A 23494-nucleotide genomic window follows, 5' to 3' on the forward strand; every position below is an offset into this window, starting at 1 on the left:
GCTAGACCATATTTATAAGGTAGGAATTCTCTAATGGAAAAATCCCGCATTTATTCATACCTGATGCATCGGGAGAGCCTTCCCCGAGCGAATGGTTGAAATTAAAGGCTACGAATTATTTACACGTGCTTACCGTGTTACTCCTAGTCTTCTGCGTTTAGAGCTCCCAGAGTAACTGGTGTGTTTTTTTTTCTTTTTTGCAACGCACACTGCGTCATTCTACGTATTCACTTCTGTATTTCTGTTATTTCATTTAGCTCTTTCTCACTTCCTTAAATGACGTTGCACAAATTACTGGACTACGTATTGTCTTGAATTATGCAGAGGTGTCCATGCTGTGCAAAGCCGTTTTATTCTTTTACTGTACGCTATTGCATTAACGCAAGATTGATTTTATTCATGTTGCCATCAGTGAAATTATTTCGAAAACGTCGTAGCAGACATTGCACGCGCCGATGTACAGTATTGCAGTAAAGTGTGTTGCATAACGTGATAAAACGTCAGATGATCTCCTAATCTTTCCTGATTGCATAGATTTCAGAAAAACGCTAGCATTTTGTAATAGCTTGTTTCTGGTGGCGTGTACACAGGGTTTAATCTTTTTAAAAATAAAACTGAGCCCTGAATGCTTCCATGGCAGAGTGATTCAATGTGTTAGTAAAAGACCTTCCGGGACTGAGGAACGGCTGCGATTGTAAATCCATTTGGATGCAACATGTGTACACCAATTTTTAAGCCGTCTGTATAAATTTTATTTTTTTGAGTGCATTTGCGAGCCACCGCATCGCTTTGTACGCGTAGTGCTTCTATGCCTCCACTTTAGCTCCTAAATTTTCAGCTATACTGCTGAACATACTTTGCGTCGTGTTTGTGATTGCCAGCACGTTCCCCTCTGCCCTCGATTCCGATCCGAGCGTTTCCGCCTCTCGTGCCCTCGCGATTGAATTTCTCTTCATTTGTTGCGTGATAAAAGCAGTTCTGTCTGCTCTAAAAAAGCACAGGCTGCACATGTCACATAATGTGTAAAGTGGGTGAGCAAATGATCAACTACTGTGCGAAAATATTTATAGATGGCCTAAAAGCATGCTGTACACATGTCCATTTTGTCTGTGGTTGCGTTTACCTTCATTCTACCACTATTCGTTATGTTTTTGCCTTTATAGGTCCCATAAAAACTCCCTGGATCTGCAGCACAATAACAGGGAAATCTGGAAGAGAGGCTTTTATAGAGACATTTTATACATTTCGGAGGCAAATACCAAAAGTACACATGCTAGATATGTACTGGTTTATAAATGATGATTGATTGACTTGTTTGTGGGGTTTACAGTCCAAAATCCACCATATGATTATGAGAGACGTTGTAGTGGAGGGCTTCGGAAATTTCGACCACCTGGGGTTCTCTAACGTGCACCCAAATCTAAGCACACGGGCCTACAACATTTCCGCCTGCATCAAAAACGGGTTCATAAACGATCGTAATTTTTATATAATGGGACATTTTTTCAATCTGCCATGATTTGCCATTGTTCGGATAAGCATGGTAACCACTGCACACTTGAAAAACAATATGCGCACTTTGTTGATGATGTAGATGCACGACTATGAAGAGTTATCCCTGAGGTTTCTGTTAGAGTAATTGATGAGCTATGTGTTATGCAATTCACATGACAAGGCCAGGTTTTTACTCAAGTGTTCTAAAACCCTTTCTTACACAAAAATAACGTGGTGCCTTACCCCGCATGAACGCTGCCTAGAGTCATTTTGCAATGAGTTTAAAGCACCGGCATAGCTAAGTGGTAGATTTCTGGCATGCCATTCAGAAGACCTAGGTTTTGTTCCCATATGTACTCGGTAGGTCTGATTTAGTTAGTTTTTTTGTTTATTTCGCGTGAGAGTGGTTATGGACACTAGTGGTGGCGGGCAAATACGGCGCCAGAATGAGCCCTTGGGATCTCGTAACAGCTTTCATTGTAATAGCACTGGCTCGAATAACACATTGCTGGAGCCACGCTAGGAAAAGCGTGGTTCTTTTCTGAAATTGAATACAAATAACAAAGCTGTATCACTGTGTGTTTCTTCGAATATTCAACCTCGTAAGTTTCCTAGCGCGAAAAAATTGGCAGATCCCACTTACACTTGGAATCGATGATATGCAAAGCACAAATGAGGCAGGTTGATATGTCAGCTCAAAATCAGCACAACGCTACGAGGCGAGTGTAAATTATGCCGTAAAAGACATCTATGTCATGACTACCATGTTTGGACGGCTCAGTTACCTTCGTAGTCTATTCACCTTCACGTGATACCAAATTTGGTCTATGTCGAGCTAGCGAAACCGCTGCGAGCGAGCGCATGGTGAGTGTGGCATGTTGTCATGTTGGTATATGACACGCATATCATGATTATTATATTTGCACCACTCACCTATCTTTGTCAGCCATTCACATCCCGAAATACTTAATCTTGTATACGTGAAGCTAGCGAAATGGCCACGAGCGCATCATGAGTGTACCATGTAGTCATGGTCTTACATGACACGCATACCGTGATTCTCGTGTTTGGACCATTCTTACACCTTTGTCATTTATTCACGTCAATTAGTATTGACTGATTCATATGTGGAGTTTAACGTTCAAAACAACCATAAATTTATTAGAGATGCCATAGCGGAGGGCTCCGGAAATTTTGACTATCTGGGGTTCTTTAACATGCACCCGATTGTGAGCACATGGGCCTACAGCATTTCTGCCTCCAGTCTATACCCTTAATACCAAATTTCCTATATGGGAAGCTAGAAAAACGACCATGGCCGTACTGTGAGCGTATGACCTTTAATCATGACATACATGACATGCTTATCATGATTTCCACGTTAAGGCGTGTCACTTATGTTCGACATGCAGGCATCTCATACCATGCAAGTTTTTCAACGTGTCATGTGAACGATGATGTGTGGTGCTTTATGGCGCAAGGGACATATGATGGCCAAAGAGCGCCATTTCATGAGATGGGGGATGTGGGTAATGTTTATGGTATATGGCTGTATGAGGGCCTTAAAGTTCAACGCGTCATGGTGGGTAAAACATAGCAGTAAAAATTATGACAGTGGCGTGAAAGATGTATAGAGAGAATGGATGGCGAAGGACCATGATGGTAAAACTACGGTGATAATCGGCATTAGCACAAATGCCTCTTGAACGCCCTTGTATACAAGGGTCGGGAGGCATGCGTTGTGTGACTTGTAGTAGCCGCAGCAGCAACCTCGCTTCAGAGGCCGTGCTACGGATTCCCTGGGTAAATCACTTGAAATTTTGTCTCGCACCTGTTTTATAAAATGACAGCAGTGACTCAAGTTTGGAAAGTGGTTCCCTGCCGATGAACATTGCAGGGTTGAGTGGCATTTGTTGTTGGGAGGGTAATGCAAAGAGTTGTTTTCGAAGGGTGTCTGACTGCTTAAATTCAATTGAAATGTGAAGCACAGTTTGTGCTTCACCACATCTTTCACACAATGCTGGATCGTCACCAGACTAAACGTATGAGTGTGTCGTGTATGTATGTCCTATCCTTAGCCTTGTTAGTGTAACTTTTATGTGGCGTGACTTAGATACTGCCGGCCACTGACCGAGTTGTGGCTTGATGACATGCAGTTTATTTCGTGCGTGTTTATGCCTTGTGCACTGCTAAGAAGCCCTGAGGTTTTGTTTAGGAAGATGTTTCAGGTGGAGTGCAAAGATTGCCATTGTTGTTTTGGTATTGGTTGACCTGGTGGATGCAGCCAAATTGTCCATCAATTCGTTTTCTTCTATCTCGTGGTGTCCTGGCACCCAGCACACTAGTACATGCTGTTTGAGTGGAAACACTGTGGATAAGAGCGAGTAGAGAAATACAAGGACAAATTTTTTGTGGGGTTTCAGGGTTTTGAGGGCTTTTACCACGCTTAGAAAATCTGTGTATATCACTGCAGTTTGTAGTTTTATTTGTTTATAGTGTTTAACAGCTGCAAGTGAGCTTCTGCAGGAAAGATGCTTGTGTTAGCATCAAGGGTACCGGCATCTGAAAAGAATAGGTTTACCACAGCGTATGAGACAGAAGTGTTCGTCTTTGAGGCGTCGGTGTAAAATTCGGGGCAAGTGTAGTTGGAGTTCATGAAAGTATGTGCAGATGTGCTCAACAGGCGCATGCTTTGTCACTTCCACAAAAGATATGTCGCAGATTATAAGCTGCCACAGCCACGGCAGCCGATATGCAGCAGGAGCCATCAAACAGTTCTCTAGAAGTGACACATCTGTTTCCTCAGCGACTCCTCTCACACGAAATTAGTAGGGCTGCCTGAATGAAAGACGACTGTGGAACAGGGCAGAATAAAACCGGTCCTTGAATGTGAAATAAGAGGGGTGTAACAACAGTACTGAAAGTTGGGCGAGTTGGTACTCATTCATGACTTCTTTGCGCAAACACGTACACGGACACAAGGAAAAAGAGGCAAACAACACGGGCGCAGACAACACGGGTGCGCCCGTGTTCTTTGCCTCTTTTTCTTGTGTCCGTGTACGTGTTTGCGCAAAGAAGTCATGGAAGAGTGGTGTAGTTTGGCTGCGTACACCTTGATGTAGTACCCAAAAGATATGTAATATCTCAGTACGTGAAGTGGCCACTCATTGGATTGCACATACAGGCTTTCCGCAAGGCTAGTGCGAAAAGCACCCGTAGAAAGGCAGGATAAGACCAATAATTTTATCAAGCACCAACTCGCCCAGTCAGCAGTACTTGTCGTAGAAAGGTGAATGCCCAAATGGTCCACGGGGTGTAGGGGTGTTCAAAGCACTTTGAGTCGCAGACTGATAAACAACGGCTCCAAAGTCTAAGCAGGTGCGAATGAGGCTTGTATACAAATTCATGAGACATTTCATGTCACTACCTCACGCAGTACGTCACAATACATTTAGAACAATAATGGCTTTTACACATTTAGTTTTCAAATACTTGATGCGTGGTAAGAAGGTTCGCTTGTTAAGTAAGATTAGTCCTAAAAATTTATGCTCAGCCTTAAAAGGCAGACATTGACCATTCAGAAGATTGTCGGGTTCTCAGTGCATGCCTTTTTTTGGGAGAACAAGACACACGTGCTTTTTTGTGGGTTCAGCCAGAATCTGTTTTCGTCTGCCCATTTGTAGACCTTGTTTAAACCTAGCGGAACCTGCTGCTCACACATTACCAGGTTGCATGACTTAAAGTGAAGCTGTGCGTCATCGACATATGTACAATAGAAGATATTGCTTGGAATCGAGAGGTGCAATGAATTCATTGTGATAATAAAAAGTGTACAAATAAGTACACCACGTTGCGATACTCCCATTTCTTAGAAAAATGTTTGGGAGAGAACACTACCCACACGCACACGGAATGTTCAACTGGACAAGTGAATGTCCAATTGGACAAGTAAATCTCGATGATGGAAAGGATTCTTCGGCGCACACCCAGGTGAGACAAGCCTTTATATTGCCGCGAGGCGTATTGCGGATAGTATTGCGCATGCCGATACCGCCGGCACGCGGCCTTATCGTGGTCCAGGATGCACCGCGACTCATCTGCGAAGATCATGGCCCGCACGTCGACCATTCGTTGATAACGAGATAGCGCCAGACGCTACGGCGACTGTATCTCGGATGGTGAACGCGCCTTGCGTTCCAGTGGAACATTTCCGTTACCCGACGGCCGTCGAACGCGCCTTGCGTTCCAGTGGGACATTTCTGTTACCCGACAGCCGTCGAACGCGCCTTGCGTTCCAGTGAGTCATTTCCGTTACCCGACGGCCGTCGAGCGCGCTGTTCGCCTCCCGCTAAGCCGGTGTGTCTGTTTTACTTTAGTGGGCGCAAGTCCGCCAAATAAACGGATCTCCTTCTATTTCTACTAACCTCCCGGTCTCCTGTCTTCAGGCTACCCTCACTCTTACGTGACAATATGCCAAAATGTCATGTTGTGTCGTAGGCCTTCTCAATGTCGAGGAACATAAAGAGGAAGTATTGTTTGTGGTCGAAAGCAATTCGTATCTCTGCCTCGATACACAGCAGATGGCCGGTGGTGGATATACACTCTCAAAACCCATACTGGATTATGTCGAGCAAATTGTGTGTTTAAACGAAAGGTAAAAGCCGGCGGTTTATCGTCTTTTCAAGAAGTTTACAGACGTAGCTTGTAAGTGCAAGGGGCCTGTAACTAGAATTTGAGGAAGGGTCCTTGCCTTGTTTCAAAATAGGAATAACAATGGCCTCTATCTAAGAAGCAGGGATGGCGCCAGAAAGCCACGTAGCATTGTATTAGGAGAAAGAAGTTTTTTTTGCGTTCTGAAGGCAGGTTTTTCAACATTTATTCCATGACATGGTCATAGCCTGGGGCTGAAGTACTGCATGAGTTTAGTGATGTTTGTAGCTCCGCTAATTAAGTTGAAAGGTTGGTTGTATGCCTCATGTTTTGTGCACTTGAGTTCTAATTTCTGATTTTCTATTCGTGCTTTATATCTTTGGAAAGCTTCAGTATAGTGTGACTAATTAGACACTTGCTCTTAGTGTGCACAAAGAAGTTTGCCTGATCTTCCAAGCTGTCACCCTGCGTGTTTACGAGTGGGAGTGAGTGTACTTGTCTTCCGGCTACCCTACCTACCATGTTGCAGACTTTATCTTTTTGTGTATATCAATTGATCCCTGATAATATCTTGTGCCAACTTTCTCTTCTGGCCTGCTGACGCGTTCTCCTGCCTTGAGACTTCATTTTCTTAATGCTGTGAAGGTTTTTGACTGTGAGTTAGTTGCAAAGCAACCTCCATGCCTTGTTCAGTTCCTATCGCGCATTGTGACACTCACCGTTCCAGCATGAGACGTGTCGCTTATTGGGTAGTTCAGATGTTTGCAGGATGCACTTGGCTGCTGCGCCAATAAAGAAAACTCTGAAGTATTGCACTGCTTCATCTATGCTTAACCCACATATGAAAGTCCAACCTAAATGATTAATGTTATGAAACTGTTCCTAGTCGGCTTTGTTTGTCAGCCATTTGAGAACACGTGAAGGACATTCGTAGGATGTTGGTCTACTCAAAACGACAGGGAAATGGTCACTTCCGTAGGGATTGTTTATAATTTTTCATTGGAGTAATGGTACAAGTGAAGGGGATGCGATACTGAGGTCCATGGAGGAGTAAGTTTTGTTGGAAAGCTTATAATATGTTGCCTCTTTCCTATTCAACAGTCAGGCGCCAGAAGAGAAAAAGAACTGTTGAATGAGACAACCAAGTGCGTTGCAGCGAGACCGCACAGACTATGAGCATTCAGATCCCTAAGAACCAGATAAAGTTAGGATAGTTTATCTATTAAGGATTGGAATTCTCGTTTTTCCAGACGGTAGTGTGGAGGTATCTACAGAGAGCAGATGGTGACGAGTTTGTTGAAATGAACTGCTCGAACAGCCACTGCCTCTAAGGTTGTTTGTAGTGGTAAATGTCTGCATGCTGCTTTTTCATTAATAATAATGGCTACACCACCCGATGATGCGTCAGCATCCTCTCTGCCCTTTTGGAATAGAAGATATTGACGCAAACAATTGGTGTTTTTTTATTTTAAATGTCTTTCCTGTATACACGGCATTTCTGGAGAATGTTTGTATAAAAACTCTTGGACATCGTCCAGGTTTGTGAGTAGTCCTCTGACGCTCAATTGATTATTTGCGTTGCCATATTGGGGGTAGTTTAGTTCAGTGTGTACACAATGGGTGTGGCTGCTCTTCAAGCTGGACGTCAAGACTCAAGTAACAGGGCCGTCAATGGGCTCGTTATTGGCTTTTTATATCTCTTATCGTGCTCGAGGGAGCTAGGCCGATCTTTCGTCGTATTCATTGCCTCCTCAAAGGCACTGCGTGCCCGCATTTGCGAGCTGGTGTTTCGAGCTTCGGGCCTCGCCTGGTGAGACGAGGTCTTTATATCTGTTGACCCTGCGGTTGCTTTCACCTCGGGAGGCAGAACCTTTGGTCAAGTCAGGCCAGAGGTCCAGGGGACCTCCTTAGCTGCTTGGCTACCCTGGCTGCTGCTGCAAGGGCTTCCAGCGGCCGCTGGAGTGGCCATAGGGACGAGTGGCAGGGCAGCCTTGGCGGATCCACCGTGGGGTGGCAGGCATTGGGAAACACCTGGGCACACTATGCCTGGCATGGGCAGCTGCCGCAGGCCGTTGTAGTGCTGCCCCATCTGGCACTACACCGGGGAACGATAGTTAATTTATGAGAAAAAAACAGATACCTGTTGTCGGGCTTCCCGAAATGTTATGTTTTGTGTGACTTTGTGTATATTTGCTTTTTGTTTTTATATGTTGGACAGGTTAGGGAGTATGCGGGGTGGGCGCCATTGCAGTTTGTGCATTCGACCTCGTCCTCCACCTTACAATCGTCTGTGGCGTGTCCTGTAGTGGCGCACTTTGCACAGGTGACTTTGCCGCGGCAGCTATGAGAGCCGGGATCAAAACGCTGGAATTTAAACCAACGTCGTGAGTCGGAGATGCAGGAACGCACATATAACTCCATTTATTCTGTTTCGAGAGGTTCAGGCAAAGTACTGAAGCAAAATGTCACAATTATATGTTTGGTTGGGAATTCCGTCTTATCGTGCCTAATTTTGATTCTTTGTACTTGTGTCACCTGCTGGTTCTTCCAGCCCTCGAGGAGCTCATCTTCAGTCAGGCCAAGCAAGTCTTGATTGGACACAACGCCTCGAGAAATTTTGAGAGAACAGTGTGGTGTAATTGAGATTGGAATGTTTGCCAATAATTCTAGTTTCAAGAGGTTTATATACTGGGCCTGAGTTTTTACCTCGAGGAGGAGATCTCCACTGGCCATTCATGTAGCCTGGTAACCTGGACCAAGTGCAGTGGTGAAAAATGTGGAGACAACAAAAGGTGAGATCGTTCTGGCGTTCTCTTCAGCAGTTTCACAGTGAATTACATGGTAGTTGGGAACGGTTTCTTTGGGTTTTCTGAAATAGTTGTAAATATCTTCGGTGCACCCTCTTTTCGAGAGAGAACGATCGTGTAGTGAAGAGAAAAAGTAAGAGCCATAAAATAGGTGCAAGTTCGGCAGCCATTCCAGCCGCCCACCATAGAGCCCAACAAGGGAACGTGACAGGTCCTTAAATCATATGAGGCATGCCAACGTCAGCTGTGCACAGACGCCATAATAAATATATTGTGCCCAAGAAAGGGCACATACACAAGGTTAACCCTTGCGGCCAGCAAAAGTCGGAAGTAAATAAAAGGGAGAAGTAGACAGGAAAAGTAAAACAGTGAGAGTTAAAGACGAAGTTGTACGGGAGAGATATAGAAAAAGGCGACTGCCAATTTCCCCTGGATGGGTCAGCCCAGGGGTGCCTTCTACGTGAAGCCGGGATGAAAGGGGTGTGTTAACATTGCTGGGGGGCCTTAAAGGTCGGATCATCTGGCGTCAACTCAACCCCCAGGATCTCCTTTTCCGCGTACATGGCTAAACCACCTACGGCGAAGCGTGGAAGGAAGTCAAAACCCTCCCTTTGGCACGGGTCTGTGGTGATGCCACACACCAAATGCCTGCTTGCGCAGATGCCCCTGCGGGTATCTTGCGACCGAAACCATCGCAAGAGCATCTAGACGATAAAGTGTAAATTATGACATTCATGACATACATGTCAAGATTTTCATGTTATGAGTCATGACTAGCCAGCTGTGCTCGTCATACAGCCATGTTATGCCATACCAATTTTGGTATCGATACATTTATCGGAACGGCCAGGAGAGCTAAAACTCGTAGGTGGATAGATAGATAGATAGATAGATAGATAGATAGGTAGATAGATAGATAGATAGATAGATAAATAGATAGATAGATAGATAGATAGATAGATAGATAGATAGATAGATAGATAGATAGATATGCTGCAAGGCGCCTAAGTTCGCTAAGAAATGCTTCGCATTTAAAAAGGATGCACTGTGTCAATACGAGGTTTAGGAGCAGTCAATTTGTTTGTATACTACAGCACAACATGAGTCTTATTATAGGTGGGAGCTGTAAACGAAACTACTATATTTTCCCTCAAACGTGCCATTTATATGTTCAAATTTGCTAAACACATTTTTTCTGTGTAACAACAAAAATAAATGAAAACTATTTTTATTGGTATTGTGGGGTCCAGCCAGGCGCCACAGTTGATCTTCGAGCCAATAATCCAACGGTGCACCAAAAAAATTATTGTGCCACATTCTGCTTATGACTTATCGGACCGGCCACGTAACCATGCAATTAACGGCAGTAAACGTAACTAACCTTTTACAACCTTGTCTGCTCATTTTCGCTTGAACCCGCACTGATACAAATAGTGACTAATGTTGGATTTGAAGCCATCGTTTATTAATTTGAAAGGCACGTGTTTCCAATATTCGCAAACTTGAGACTGTGTTTTCGCAGTTTGCATAGCCGGTGACTTTCGTCCTGACTACAAGACAAGGTAGCGGCGACGCAGTTACCCAGGAGACTCGGCCAGCTGGAATATTGACGAGCCCACCAGTAACTGAGCTTCGTACAAAGCGGCTCATGGTGTTTCTGATTGCCAATGGTGCGCCCGACAGAGACAAGGTCAAGAAGTTTTTGAGCGTTATTGGTTTCAAGACTGACGACGTGTTGAAGTCATTGGAAGCTTAGGAGCTTCCTTCAAGAGTCTCGAATTTATCATGAAAGGTTTGAGTGACCACCTTTTCCCGAAGCCGTCTGTTAATGGAGGGCGGGCCAAGTTTCATCAGAAGAGTCAGAAAGAAACGACTCTTTATCTGTTTATGTTGTCAAGATTCGTGGGCTTCATGCTTGATAAGTACCCTGACGACTGCTTCGCATGTGGTCTCCCACAAAAAAAGATTTCCCGAAGTTTTTTCATGGAAGATTGCAAAATGGCGTTCTATAAAGTAATGCAGTGAGCTCTGGCGATGTAAGTGGCTGTAAAGAGTGCTTCTGACAGACTCGGCAGGGACTTTGCTGCCAGCCATGGGCAGAAGCTGCAATTCAAGTCATACAAAACATTCAAAGGCTGTTTTCACTGCGGTTCACCAAAACACAGGAGTCAAGCAAGCTCCTATCAAGACGCAATCTGTTTAAACTGCGACAGGAAAGGACATATCAAGAAATTTCGGCGAAGTGGTAATAAGAGTTTTTAAAAGAAAAACAATGGGATTATTCTGAAGGTTGCGTCGTAGGAAAGCTTCCACTCTCAGTCTTAACGTCGTGTGAGCGACTAAGCTCAAGCCAGTCAGCGTGCAGATGACAATCGAGGTTGTCTTCATGCTCATGAAGATAGACAGGGGGGCTGCTGTTTCCTTCATGTCAACGACTCAATTATGCAGCTGCTTTCTTCAGGTGTTTTGGAGCCTACTACCATAAAACTTCGCACCTACACAGGACCACTAGTACGACTGCAGAAGGCCTTTTCGCTAAAAATGCAGCACTGCCACCATGTCACTTCGTGGTGGTCTAGTGGCTACGGTTCTCGTCAGCTGACCCACATGTAGTGGAATCGAATCACTGCTGCGGCGGCTGCATTTTCGGAGGAGACGAAAATGCTGCAGGCCTGTGTGCTCAGATTTGGGTGAACATTGGAAGCCCAGGTGGTCGAAATTTCTGGAGCCCTCCACTACGGCATCTCTCGTAATCATATGATGGTTTCGTGATGTTAAAGCCCACATATCAATGAATTGATCAATCAATCAATCAATCAATCAAGGACTCCCACCCTTCTGCACGTCTCGCGCTTTATATCATGGACCACTAGAACCACCTCCACTGGGATGGCATAGGCTGCATGCTGTCCGGGTGCTGTAAATTAAACGCTGGTAACTGAACAATCTTTTAAATTATACACTATGCTTATTGCCTCAGGAAATTGCCAATTTCCCGCACAACACTGATGTCGTGAGCAAAAAGAAATGCTGACGGCGCAGCTACGAGTGATGAAGCCAGCCGTAATGCACGAGCCGGCCCTGAATGCGCACGAGATTCCACCGGGCAGCCGACGTGCGTGAAGAAGAAAAAATGAGGGTACTCAAAGCAGAGGCTCGCGAGTACCGACCTTCGGTTCTCCTTCATTACTGTGCGTCATTCACTTTGGATACAAGTTCGTTCCTTAGTGAGCAGTGTAAATAGAACATCTTCGTTGAGAGGCTGTTACGTTTGTTTCATTTTCTGGTGGAGGTGCTAAGTAGATGATTCCAAGCATCACAAAAAAGTAAAGTTCAAGCCTTGACCAGCCGGAATCCATGGACCTTACGCTGGTGCACCTAAGGTCCAGTCGCCGTATTCTGGGAGATTAGACAGAATTTCTACCACTTCCCTCTGTGTCAAGTGCATCGCCGACGGAGACAAGGGAAGCCACCAGCATGACTAGCCAATTCACACTATCACAGCTCATTGTCAGCCAACCTATCATACCGAAGGTGTTCCATGGTGTCTCGAGGACCCCGAAGACTGGTTGGATCATTTTGAGAGGGTGGCGAACATAAACCAATTAAACGATGCAGGCAAGATGCGCAACGTCTACGTTTATTTGGAAAACGCAGCGCGAGTGTGGTACGAAAACCACAATGCATCTCTAACGTCTTGGGAAGTGTTCCGGTGGCAGCTACTGTGTACGTTTGGCAACAATGCTCACCAAGAAAAGGCAGAAGCAGCTCTTCGTGCACGGAATCAACGCACAAATGAGACTGTCGTTATCTACACAGAACACATGCCCTGCCTGTTGAAGCGAGCTGATGCCAACATAACTGAAGACAAGAAGTTGCATTATCTTCTCCATGGGGTAAAGCAAGAGCTGTTCGCGGAACTTGTTCGCAATTCGCTGTGCACTGTTCCTGAGTTTCGGTAGGAAGCAACAACCATAAAAACGAGGCTGCAGCAGAGAGCCTCGCAGTACAATCGTGGCGTATCCTTTACATCAACAGGACTCTTCGCGGCAAACTTTGTCGATAATCTTGACACTGTGTGGGAGCTCGTACGGTCGGTTGTCAGGGAGGAACTACGCAAGCTGCTATAACCCGCTTCATCGAAGGTGTGCAGTGCTATGCTGTCCGAGAAAAAAATTCGGCAGGTCATGCAGGAGCCACAGATTGATGCACCATTGATACGGCACGCGGTAACTTATTCTGACGTGCTGAGTAGACCTGCAGCCCATAATACGCCGATCGAGACGCCAAGTACGTATGTACCGGCAACACTTAGTCCACCCCATATTTTAGAGGCAGTTCGCAGCGCACCTGTTGCGACAGAGACAAGGCCTCGGAAAAGCGATGTATGGTAAGATGCGGAACGTAGGCCGTTGTGCTTCAACTGTGGAGAGGATGGCCATCTGTACCAATTTTGCAAATACCGTCAAGCTGGTGTTCAGAAATTCGTCATCAACATACCGTGTGCGCGAAGCGGCCAACGACATGAGCGAATAGCTGTGCGACATCAACGAATAGCTGTGCTCACGTCAGAAATTAGATGCGCATCGTCGTCATCAACCGCGGTCACCATCCCCTCTACGTCGGCACTCGCCAAGCCCAGGTTCCTTTCCAAACGCCCCTAGGCATCGTTCGCGAAGCCCAAACTCGGGAAACTCAAGTCCTGTGGAGGAGCGGCCGCTGGTGGTTCGAGATATGAAAATCCACCACTGCGACACCAGCGTGACGACAGCGATTGTTTCCGAAGTGCACTAAGAAAAATGAAACTTCAGTCTTGATTGATTGATTGATATGTGGGGTTTAACGTCCCAAAACCACCGTATGATTATGAGAGACGCCGAAGTGGAGGGCTGCGGAAATTTCGACCACCTGGGGTTCTTTACCATGCACCCAAATCTGAGCACACGGTCCTATAACTTTTTCACTTCCATCTGAAATGCCGCCGCCGCAGCCGGGATTCGACCCCGCGACCTGCAGGTCAGCAGCCATGTACCTTAGCCACCAGACTACCATGGCGGGGCACACACAACTTCAGATTTGCCGTTGGTAATTGACGGGCTAATGCTAATGGCTTTAATCGATACCTGTGCGGATTACTCTGTGAGAAGCTACAACTTAGTGAAGCGCCTCAGGAAAGTTTGGACTGAATGGAGTGGACCTCAAGTACCTACGACAGGCGGTCACTTTGTAACGCTTCTAGGAAGATGCACCGCAGGAGTCTAGATGCAGGGTTTCACTGACGTCGGTCACTTTGTTGTCCTTCCTATGTGTTTGAGAGAAGTTTTACTCGGAATGAATTTTATTCCGAACGGCGCCATTATTGATTTGCAAAGGTCAATCATGTCAGTTTGGACGGAACAAGCTCTAATGGTACGTTGAGCAGACGAGCTACTCCACTGCGCGTGTCGTCGATGATGATGTGACTGTACCGCCGCAGAGCAGTGTTATGGTTCTAGTAAAAATGATGCGTTTAGTGACCACGAAGGTGCAGCAGACAGCATCATGTAAATGATTTGCTCAACAGAAGTGTTGGTGTGGCACGAGAGAATCCAGCTACGAAACGGGTGTGCAGAAGTCCTCCACACAAATCTCGGGAAGGAATTCTAACACGTCGCAAAGTAGACAACCCTAGACTTTCTTTATGAGTTTTGTGAAGCGACAGAAATATGCAGCCTTCAAACAATGTCGACGGATGTGAAATGAACATCTCATGTCTGCGCCGTAATATCTGTAAATCTTAACCTTTCAGAGATCAAACGTGAGAAGCTATATGACATTGTACGGGAATTTGGCAGCTGTTTTTCCAATAGTTCAGAGGTGCGGCGCACGACCATTACAAAACACAGGATCGTAATGAAGGAGACAACCAGGCCGGTATGCCAGCATCTATATCGTGTTTTACCAAAGGAAAGGAAAGTTATCAAAAGTCAGGTTTGAGAGATGCTTGTAGATGATGTTATTCAACGTTCTAGCAGTCTTTAGGCAACTCCCGTGGTACTAGACAAGAAGAACGATAACACGCTAAGGTTTTTAGTCGACTACTAGAAATTGAGTTCAGTGACTAAATGAGATGTACAGTTTCTTCCGCGCATTGACGACTCGTTTGACCGGCTTTGGTGTGCCAAGTTCTTCTCACTACTATGTTTGCAAAGTGGATACTGGCTGATCGAAGTCGATGAGCGTGATCGCGAGAAGACTGCTTTTGTTACCCCGGATGGACTGTATGAATTCAAGGCTCTCCTTTTTGGTCTCTGTTGTGCGCCGGCAACGTTTGAACGCATGATGGACACTGAACTTTCCGGTTTGAAGTGGCACTGTTGCTTAGTGTATCTAGACGGCGTGGTCAACTTCGCCGGTACATTTGAGGAGCACATCGAGCGCCTGTGGACAGTGTTAGATGCAATCCATTCGGCAGATGTAACCATAAAGCTAGAGAAGGGCCAATTTGGTTTCGAAGAAATTCAATTTCTTGGGCACGTAGTCAGCACTCACGGTGTGCGCCCTGATCTCAATAAGACAGCCGCAATCACAAGGTTACTGGTTCCAGCAGATAAAAAGTCAGTACGGAGATTTGTAGGTCTATGTGCGTACTACACAAGATTTGTCAGAATGTTTTTTGATGGTCGCAAAACCCTTAACAAAACTTACGAGAAAAGATGTGCCTTCCCAGTGGGAAACCGAGCAACAAAGCGCCTTCAACGAATTAGCAAAACGGTTCCAAAAGCCTCCAATCATTTCTCACTTCGACGAAAGAATTGACACAGAAATACACACAGGCGCCAGTTACATCTTCCTTGGATTCATAATAGTACAGTGGCAGAATGGCGAAGAAAAGGTGATAGCAAACGCCAGCCAGACTCTAATAAAAGCGAAGACCAACTATTCTACCGCAGAGAAAGAGTGTCTAGCCGTCATCTGGGCCATCAGAAAGTTTCGGTCGTACGTACATGGTAGACGATTCAAGGCAGAAAGCGATTACGATGCCCTTTGCTGGCTCGCCAACCTCAAGGACCCATCCGGACGACTAGGAAGTTGGAGCCTCAGACTTCATTACGATATAACTGCGTTGTTTCAGTCTGGGAGGGAGCATACTGGTGCCGCCTGTTTGTCACGGGCACCTGCAGACACAGCACTATCAGAAGATGACTTCACATATGTAGGTATTGTTGAGACTACTAAGAAAGCCGAATTTCAACATGCGGACTAAGAATTGCTTCTGCTCATCAAACACCTAGAAGGAGCTGACGTACAAATACCCCCTATATTTTCTCAAAACCTCACCTCTTTTCTGCCACCGAGGAAATGGTCTCTATAAGAGAAACTTTAAGCCCAACCTTGAAAAGTTCCTGCTTGTTGTTCCTGCAACTATGTGGCCAGAAATACTACGAGTGTGTTACGATGAGCCTACGTCTCGACATTTGGGTGTGACTTGAACGCTTTCAAGAATCAGTCTGCATTATTATTAGCCCAAGCCATTATCTACAGTAGAGCACAATGTTAAAATATGTCGCGAATACCACAGACTGAAAATTCCTCTTGCTAAGCCAGTAGGCCTTCTGCAACCGTTAGAGCCTCCGAAAGCGCATTTACAACAAGTTGGAACATATCTCCTTGGACCCTTCCCGATGTCCTTACTCAGCAATAAATGGAATGTTGTAGCGACTAATTACTTAGCGAGATAAGCCCAAACAGACTCCTCGCATCGGGGAACAGCCGCTGAGGTGGCCAAATTGTTTGTACACGGCATAGTGCTACAGCGTGGTGCTCCGACTGTTCTAATCACCGATCGCGGGTTAACCTTCACGGCGGAAGTCATGAAGTGCGTGCTGACGATTACTCACACTGTTCATAGGAAAACTACTGCATATCTTCCTCAAGGCACGGCTTGACTGTCACTCTCAAAGAAATAGCCTGTGGGACGTTAAACCCCACAAATCAATCAATCAAAGCAATAGCCTGACTGAAAGCAACGACCTGAAACAAATCAAGGATTTGTTTTATTCTTTGCCAAACGAAGGTCTGCTGTTCTGCATCGAGCCGGCAATAAACGAGTATCGTGTTGTCCAATTTTTGAGTGATTGCGGCGTGGGCGAGGCTGGCTTTTTAGAACTCTTACCTTTTTACTTGAGGTCGGCCTATGTTCTTTTGACAATGACATTTACCAACAGAAGCAGGGTGTTTGCATCGAATCGTACATAGCACCACGTTCAAGTGATTTGTTCTTCGCTCTATGTGACCGGGCTCTCTTTGAGCAGCTGGGCGTTTCTGCAGTAGTAAAAATGTTTAGGTAAGCAGACGCCTTTTTGGTGTTTTTAGATCGATCAGTTTTTGATACTCTGGTGGGCAGTTCTCGAGTACAATGTCTGGACTCAAGCAACGTTGTCGTCACGCGAATTCTGGCATCTTTTATTCAGTGCTTTACGACACTCAGTTTTCCCCCGGAATTTCTCTATCAACCCAGCATTACGTTTTGAGATATGAGGTTGTAACTGGCAGATAGACACGTGTGCTGGGTCTACAAGCCATGAGTGAACAAGCCGCCCTAAAGTACTCTTGTGCGCACTCGAAGCTTATCAAAAGGAACATTGTGCTTTCTTTTTTTTTGAAATTCTGTCTGCAAGTCGTGCGAACAATTTCTGGATAAAAGCCCCCAGAAACAAGTTGCACGTTTGGAAGCAGTGGGCTACCCTAGGCATGTCATTGTCTCAGTCACTGAAGGCCTGCATCGAAGGAAGAAGTATGTTATCTGTCTCAGTGAAGAGCCGAGAGTGGATCTTGAGAGAACTGCTAAAGAAAAACGAGTCAAAGAAAAGGTGGCTGTAATCCCGTACCTTCAAAAATTGACTCAAAATTTAAAGAAGGTTGGACAGCACTAAAGTAGAGAATCGAAAGTTGGGCTAGTTGGATATACATGGTATAACTATCAGTTGAAGCGCACGAAAAACAGACAGGAAGAGAGACAAGCGCTTGTCCTCTCTTCCTGTCTGTTTTTCGTGCGCTTTAACTGATAGTTATACTAAAGTAGAGGTTGTGTTTTCAGCACCTAACAGGCCTTTAAGCTTGTGTAGGTTAAGCTGTCCGACAAGAAAACGGAAACCTGTTCGCTTCATCAGATAGAAATAAGCCTCTACGTTTTATTTGCAACAGGCGTAGTGTACAGAATTCCTCTTCCATGCGGCCGGTATTACATAGGCCAGGCTGGTAGATGCCTCAACGTTCACCTGCAGGAGTATAAAAACAAAATCAGAACGCTGCGATTGACGGGCGCCTTGCCGGTCATTGTAAGAAGTGTAAGCCCGGCGACAGTGTGCCCGGCCACAGTGTGTTCCGCTGTCCAGTCACACAGTTGTACTTTATCGGCACAAAAAATGACTAGAGCAATCGTAGAGACGGCAGAGACAGCGAGGACAGGTCCCATGTGTGTTAGTATACCTTCCATCCTGTAATCTGTTAAAGAGCATGAATTCTTGGCGTAGACACGTGTACTTTTTTGTTCTGGTTCCTTTCCCTTTCTTTCTTACTTTCTTTCTTTCTTTTTTTCTTCCGTTTTTCTTCCTTCCTTCTTTCCTTCCTTCCTTCCTTCCTTCCTTTCTTTCTCCTCTTTATTGCGGTTTCGATGGGTGTATATATACTATGATTCTGCAATAAAACCACAGGTGATAGTGAGCGCTTGTCTTGATCTTTTTCAGTCCCGTGTTTTGTGCGCTCTGTTTTATGAAGAACTATGAATAGCCAACGCGCCCAAACCTTCACCCTTCTTACTAAACGCTTTAGCAGAACACTAGCTGACACGATATCCATGTATGTGGATGTCTAACACAAAAAGCAAGATGAAATTTTACCACACGTCACCATCGTCTATGAGACCACCGTACAAGAGACTATCAAATTTACTTAGTTTCAATTTGTTTATAGTCGTATAGTTTCCACAGCACTCGACGCTATTTATCTATAAACAAAGATGACGAACCCTTTGATCTTGACTACAACATAGAGAGAGCAAAAGATGCCCTTTATTTAGCAACGTACCGAATATGTCACCAACGACGGATCGATGCCGACCGCTACAAACGGGGAAGACGTGAAACACGATATCACGTTGGTGACAAAGAGCGAATATGGACCCTAGTGCGACTAGGCCTGTCTTTAAAATTCGTTTGTCAATATTTTGGTCCTTAAGAGGTAGTACAACTACTCAGTCGCCTCGTTTATAATGTCAAGCCTGCAGGGCAGGGTGATTCGAAACGACGCAGCCCCACCGAGCATGTACACATTTTTGTGCATAAAACCATACTATGACCTGTACGATCACTAGCCATCCCACTCACTTGCTGTACAATCACCTCATTCTTTCAAATGCGCCGTGACAGGAACGCTGCACAAAGCATCGTAGCACGCATTGGGCGATGTTTTCTGAGAGGGAGGATAATTACACAGGAAATTGCCAATTCACTGCACAACGCGGATGTCGTGAACAAAAAGACACGCTAACGAAACAGCTACGAGTGATGAAGATAGCCGCAATACACAAGCCGGCCCTGCATGCACCCGAGATCCCATCAAGCGGCCAACGTGCGTGAAGAAAAACGAGAGTTTTCAAAGCAGAGGCTCGTGAGTACTGACCTTCAGTTCTCCTCAGTTGCTGGGTGTCTTTCGCTTTGGGCACAAATTTGCCCGTTAGTAAACAGTGCAAATAGAACATCTTCGTTGTGAGGCTGTTACAATTGTTACAATGTAGTTATTAAAAAAGTCGCTCGTTGAAATGTTGGCGAACTACCTACCGCTTTTGAAATACGAGTTCAGAAGAGCACACCGAACTTTTTCTTTGAAACGTCACTTGAAGCCGCATTACTAAAAGCCTAGAGTGTTTCATTTGCTCAGTGAAAAACTTTTGACGCTGAGTTTGTTAAAATAAAGCAACTCGTGAATATATCATTGTTTACGACGTCAGAATACGTTATGCTGGAGGTACCCATAATCAAGCAAGATGGTAGCATAAGGCTCTGCGGCTTCTACAAGATGACCACTAACCACTGTCTTTATGTCAACCGCTACCCTTTGCAGAAGGGGGAAGACCTGCCCACAGCTTTGTCAGAAGGTAAACATTTTTCGAACATTCGACTGAATTGGGCCTATCAGAAAGAGGTCAAGTTGCAGTCTTCAGAATACCAGAATCTATATGCGAAATTGATTTTTTGGGGTTAATCGACTCGCGTTTAGAATTCCTTCAGCACGCGGGATTTTCCAAAGAATAATTGATACCATTTTGAACGGCTTATGTGGAGCTGGCTGCTACGTAATCGATATTCTGGTGACTATTAAAAATAGTCAAGAGAGTTTCAATGAACCTGCGAGCTGCGTAAGAACAACTTCATGAAAAGGCGTACGCGTCAAGGAGAAATGTTTGGTTTTTGAGCAGGAATTAAGATGCATCGGTAACAAGATTAGCACTGAAGGTATCTTGGCAACGACAAAACAACTTGACGCACTCCTCAAAGTGCACGTTCCCAAAGAAAGGTAGCAGCTGGAGTTGTTCCTTGCAGTCGAGAATTTCTACGGCAGTTTCTTCCTAACCTAGAAACATTAGCGGAGCCTCTGTTTATGTTGCTACGTAAAAACCCCCTTTGTTGTTGGCATAAGCACTGCCAAGAAGTGTTCGTTAAGATGAAGAGCTTGCTACTGGCTCCACCAATTTTAGCGCACTACAAATCATGGAAACCGTTGCATCTATCATGCGTTTTCTTAAAATATGGTTGAAACGTGGTTCATTTTCATTCCCTCGATAATGGCAGCACGAAGCCAGTTTCTTTTGAATCGCGTACCTTTACCGATGCCAAAAAGGTACACACAGCTTTAGAATGAGGCCCTTGTAACGATATTTGGTGTCAAGAAGTTTTATTTCTATATCTGCGGTCTTTCGTTCACTTGACTGACCGACCATTAACAACTTCAGAAACTCTCACGCCCAACAACTGGTGTACTGACCATCGAAACAGCACGTTTGCAACACAGAAACGTCACACTGCCAGCCTGTAAGTAGTCGTTCATCTTTAGACCACCAAGTGACAATGCTGAAGCTAATTTCTGCTCGCACCTGCCACTATCAAATGTGGAAGACGAGGAATAAAAAAGAAGGAAACCATTTATTTATATCGGTTTCAATCAACACCACTTTCGAGGCAAGGTATTGCTTGAACCGCAGCTCAGGGCCTCTTGCTTTGTAAAGTGATAGATTTTTTCTGAGTTGATTGATATGTGGGGTTTAACGTCCCAAAACCACTATGATTATGAGAGACGCCGTAGTGGAGGGCTTCTGAAATTTCGACCACCTGGGGTTCTTTAACGTTCAAACAAATCTGAGCACATGGTCCTACAACATTTCCGCCTCCTTTCGGAAATGCAGCCGCCACATCCCGGATTTTATCCTATGATCTGCGGGTCAGCAGCCGAGTACCTTAGCCACTAGACAACCATGGCGGGTATTTTTTTCTGAGTATGAAGTGGTCAGCGTCTTTGTCTGAAAAACATTTGTAGCATTTTTTGACAGACGCAACAACTCAACAGTTCAACAAGGCTGCGTTATTACTGGGGGTCGAGTCAACGGGATACCAAATCTTGTGTATCTCGCTGTTGGATGAACTCTACACTATCGTCCGCAGCAAGCAACTGGCCTGGAGCTGTGTGAGATGGCCGTCCTTCAAGGTGGACCGCGAGCACTGTGTCAAGACTTGAAAAAGTAGTCATGACCATTGCGAACCGTATAAGGCACCCTTTTATCCTTGGTCTTGTCTTGGTTAACAGTCCCTTCGCAGCGCGTACGTATATGTCTTGCTGACCCCTTCTTCTACACAATATGTGTTGTGAGCATGGATGCACACCACAAGTGAACAAAATTTTTATTCTTCGGTCGCCTACAGCGGATGTTACAGTTCGTAAATTGACAGAATTCTCAGCGTGGTTTAGTTCCCCGGAACCATTGTTACTGATAAAAGCTCGCAGTCCAGTGCATAAGTTTTCAAGCTTTTTGTGAAATAAATGCAGTGTCGTCCCGTGCTGTATCATCCCAGTTCAAACAGGCTTACAGAGCGTTTATTTCAGTCACTTAGGAATCATCTTCCTAAATATATTAGAAAAGACCCGTGTACACCTTAGACTTCCAATTTTTCGCTCGCCTATGTAAACGCGCATCAAGCAATAACTACTTACCATTAAACTTGTTTCTAGGACGATGGCTGCGAGGTGAACTTGGTATTGTCAAGACAGAGGCGGTAGGAACGCTTGCGTATATTCCGTTCAGGCGAAAAATGACTTGCCCACGTTGTGATCGCGACGTAGCTTTTGGTGACCGAGGGATAATTGGGATTGATTGCGGCCGACCAACATGGGTCCCGTGTGTTGTGATGGGGCAGTCTGGCCCCACCAAAACGCTATAAGGCATTTCACTATTCGCGCTACCACACCCAGAGGTACTTCCATTTGGCGTCTTAAGAAGGACAAGCTAGTCGGGTGTACCACGGATATAGACAACAAGCCCTTAGAACAGCAGGGATCCGAGTCTTGGTGTTTCAGCGAAGCGTTGACTTGGTGATATTCTCTGCTCCTAGCAATAGTGATCCTGACGCTTCGAAAGGGATTTAGACAGCGGCTGTGAGACGCTACGCGAATGAAAAGCGTTCAAAACCGGAGATATCAAGCAAGAGTTCAGCTTGGTAAAGTAGCCGATATAAAAGGGGGGGATGTGGTGACCGACCGAGTGCCGCAACTGATAGTCGAGTTGATAAAAATGCTAAATCATGCCCATGGCTTATCAAATCCGGGCCACGTAGCCATGACCACGTGGTAATAAACGTCACTCGCTCCTAGAAAACTTGTCTGCTCCTTTTGCACCGAAACCCGCACTGATATAGGAGGTTTCCTTCCAGGCAACTCCAAAAGTATTATTGCCATATTGGAACATTGCGCAGTAAAGGGTTCACGTAATATAGTAGAAGTAGATACTACTACCTCTGTACGCATACCCACTCCCATCAACCTAGTTTCCTGACCCTGAGGGTACATAAATAAATATTGCCGCTGTCGCGTTATATTTATGTTAGGCCGGTCTTACAGGTGAAACTGCCGTTGGGCGTAGGGCGTGTTTGAACGCCTGTGCAAATTTTAGAGACTAGACCAAATGGTTCGTGAGGAGGGCCATGGAGTTTACACTGGAACTAACGTGATCACCAATAACTACAATGAATGCTGGATACTGAAAAGCCAGTGGGTTGCACTCAAAATTAGATTAGCTTACGACGAGTGACAAGATCACTAAAATCTGAGCGAAACTGCTTTTTCTGGGCAGATATTCGTACAACTACAATTCATTTTTACGTTATTTTAACACCTCAAACACGTGTAGGGATTCTCCCAGAAACTGAGGACATCCCGGGATGATCTAGCTAGCCGCAAACAGCAAGGGCCCAACTGCGGGCTGTCGCAGAAACGAGACGAGACAAGTGTGTACT

The 23494-nt window shown here is 45.2% G+C and overlaps 1 protein-coding gene across 3 annotated transcripts in view; it reads right to left on the bottom strand.

The window, feature by feature from the left end:
- The window catches only part of LOC119160735 (chorion peroxidase), a 1158638-nt gene that overhangs the window by 179365 nt on the left and 955779 nt on the right, over positions 1-23494 (bottom strand). The window contains exon 14 of one of the 3 annotated variants that reach the window (XM_037412943.2): positions 18100-18211. The exons of the other annotated variants lie outside the window; for them this stretch is intronic. Within the exon in view, the coding sequence (XP_037268840.1) occupies positions 18125-18211 (87 nt within the window). The 3' untranslated portion in view covers positions 18100-18124. Of the gene's footprint in view, positions 1-18099; positions 18212-23494 lie in introns of those variants that run through there. 3 annotated transcript variants of the gene reach the window in all.

Source organism: Rhipicephalus microplus, chromosome X (assembly GCF_043290135.1).
Source record: "Rhipicephalus microplus isolate Deutch F79 chromosome X, USDA_Rmic, whole genome shotgun sequence".
Classification (NCBI taxonomy): domain Eukaryota; kingdom Metazoa; phylum Arthropoda; class Arachnida; order Ixodida; family Ixodidae; genus Rhipicephalus; species Rhipicephalus microplus.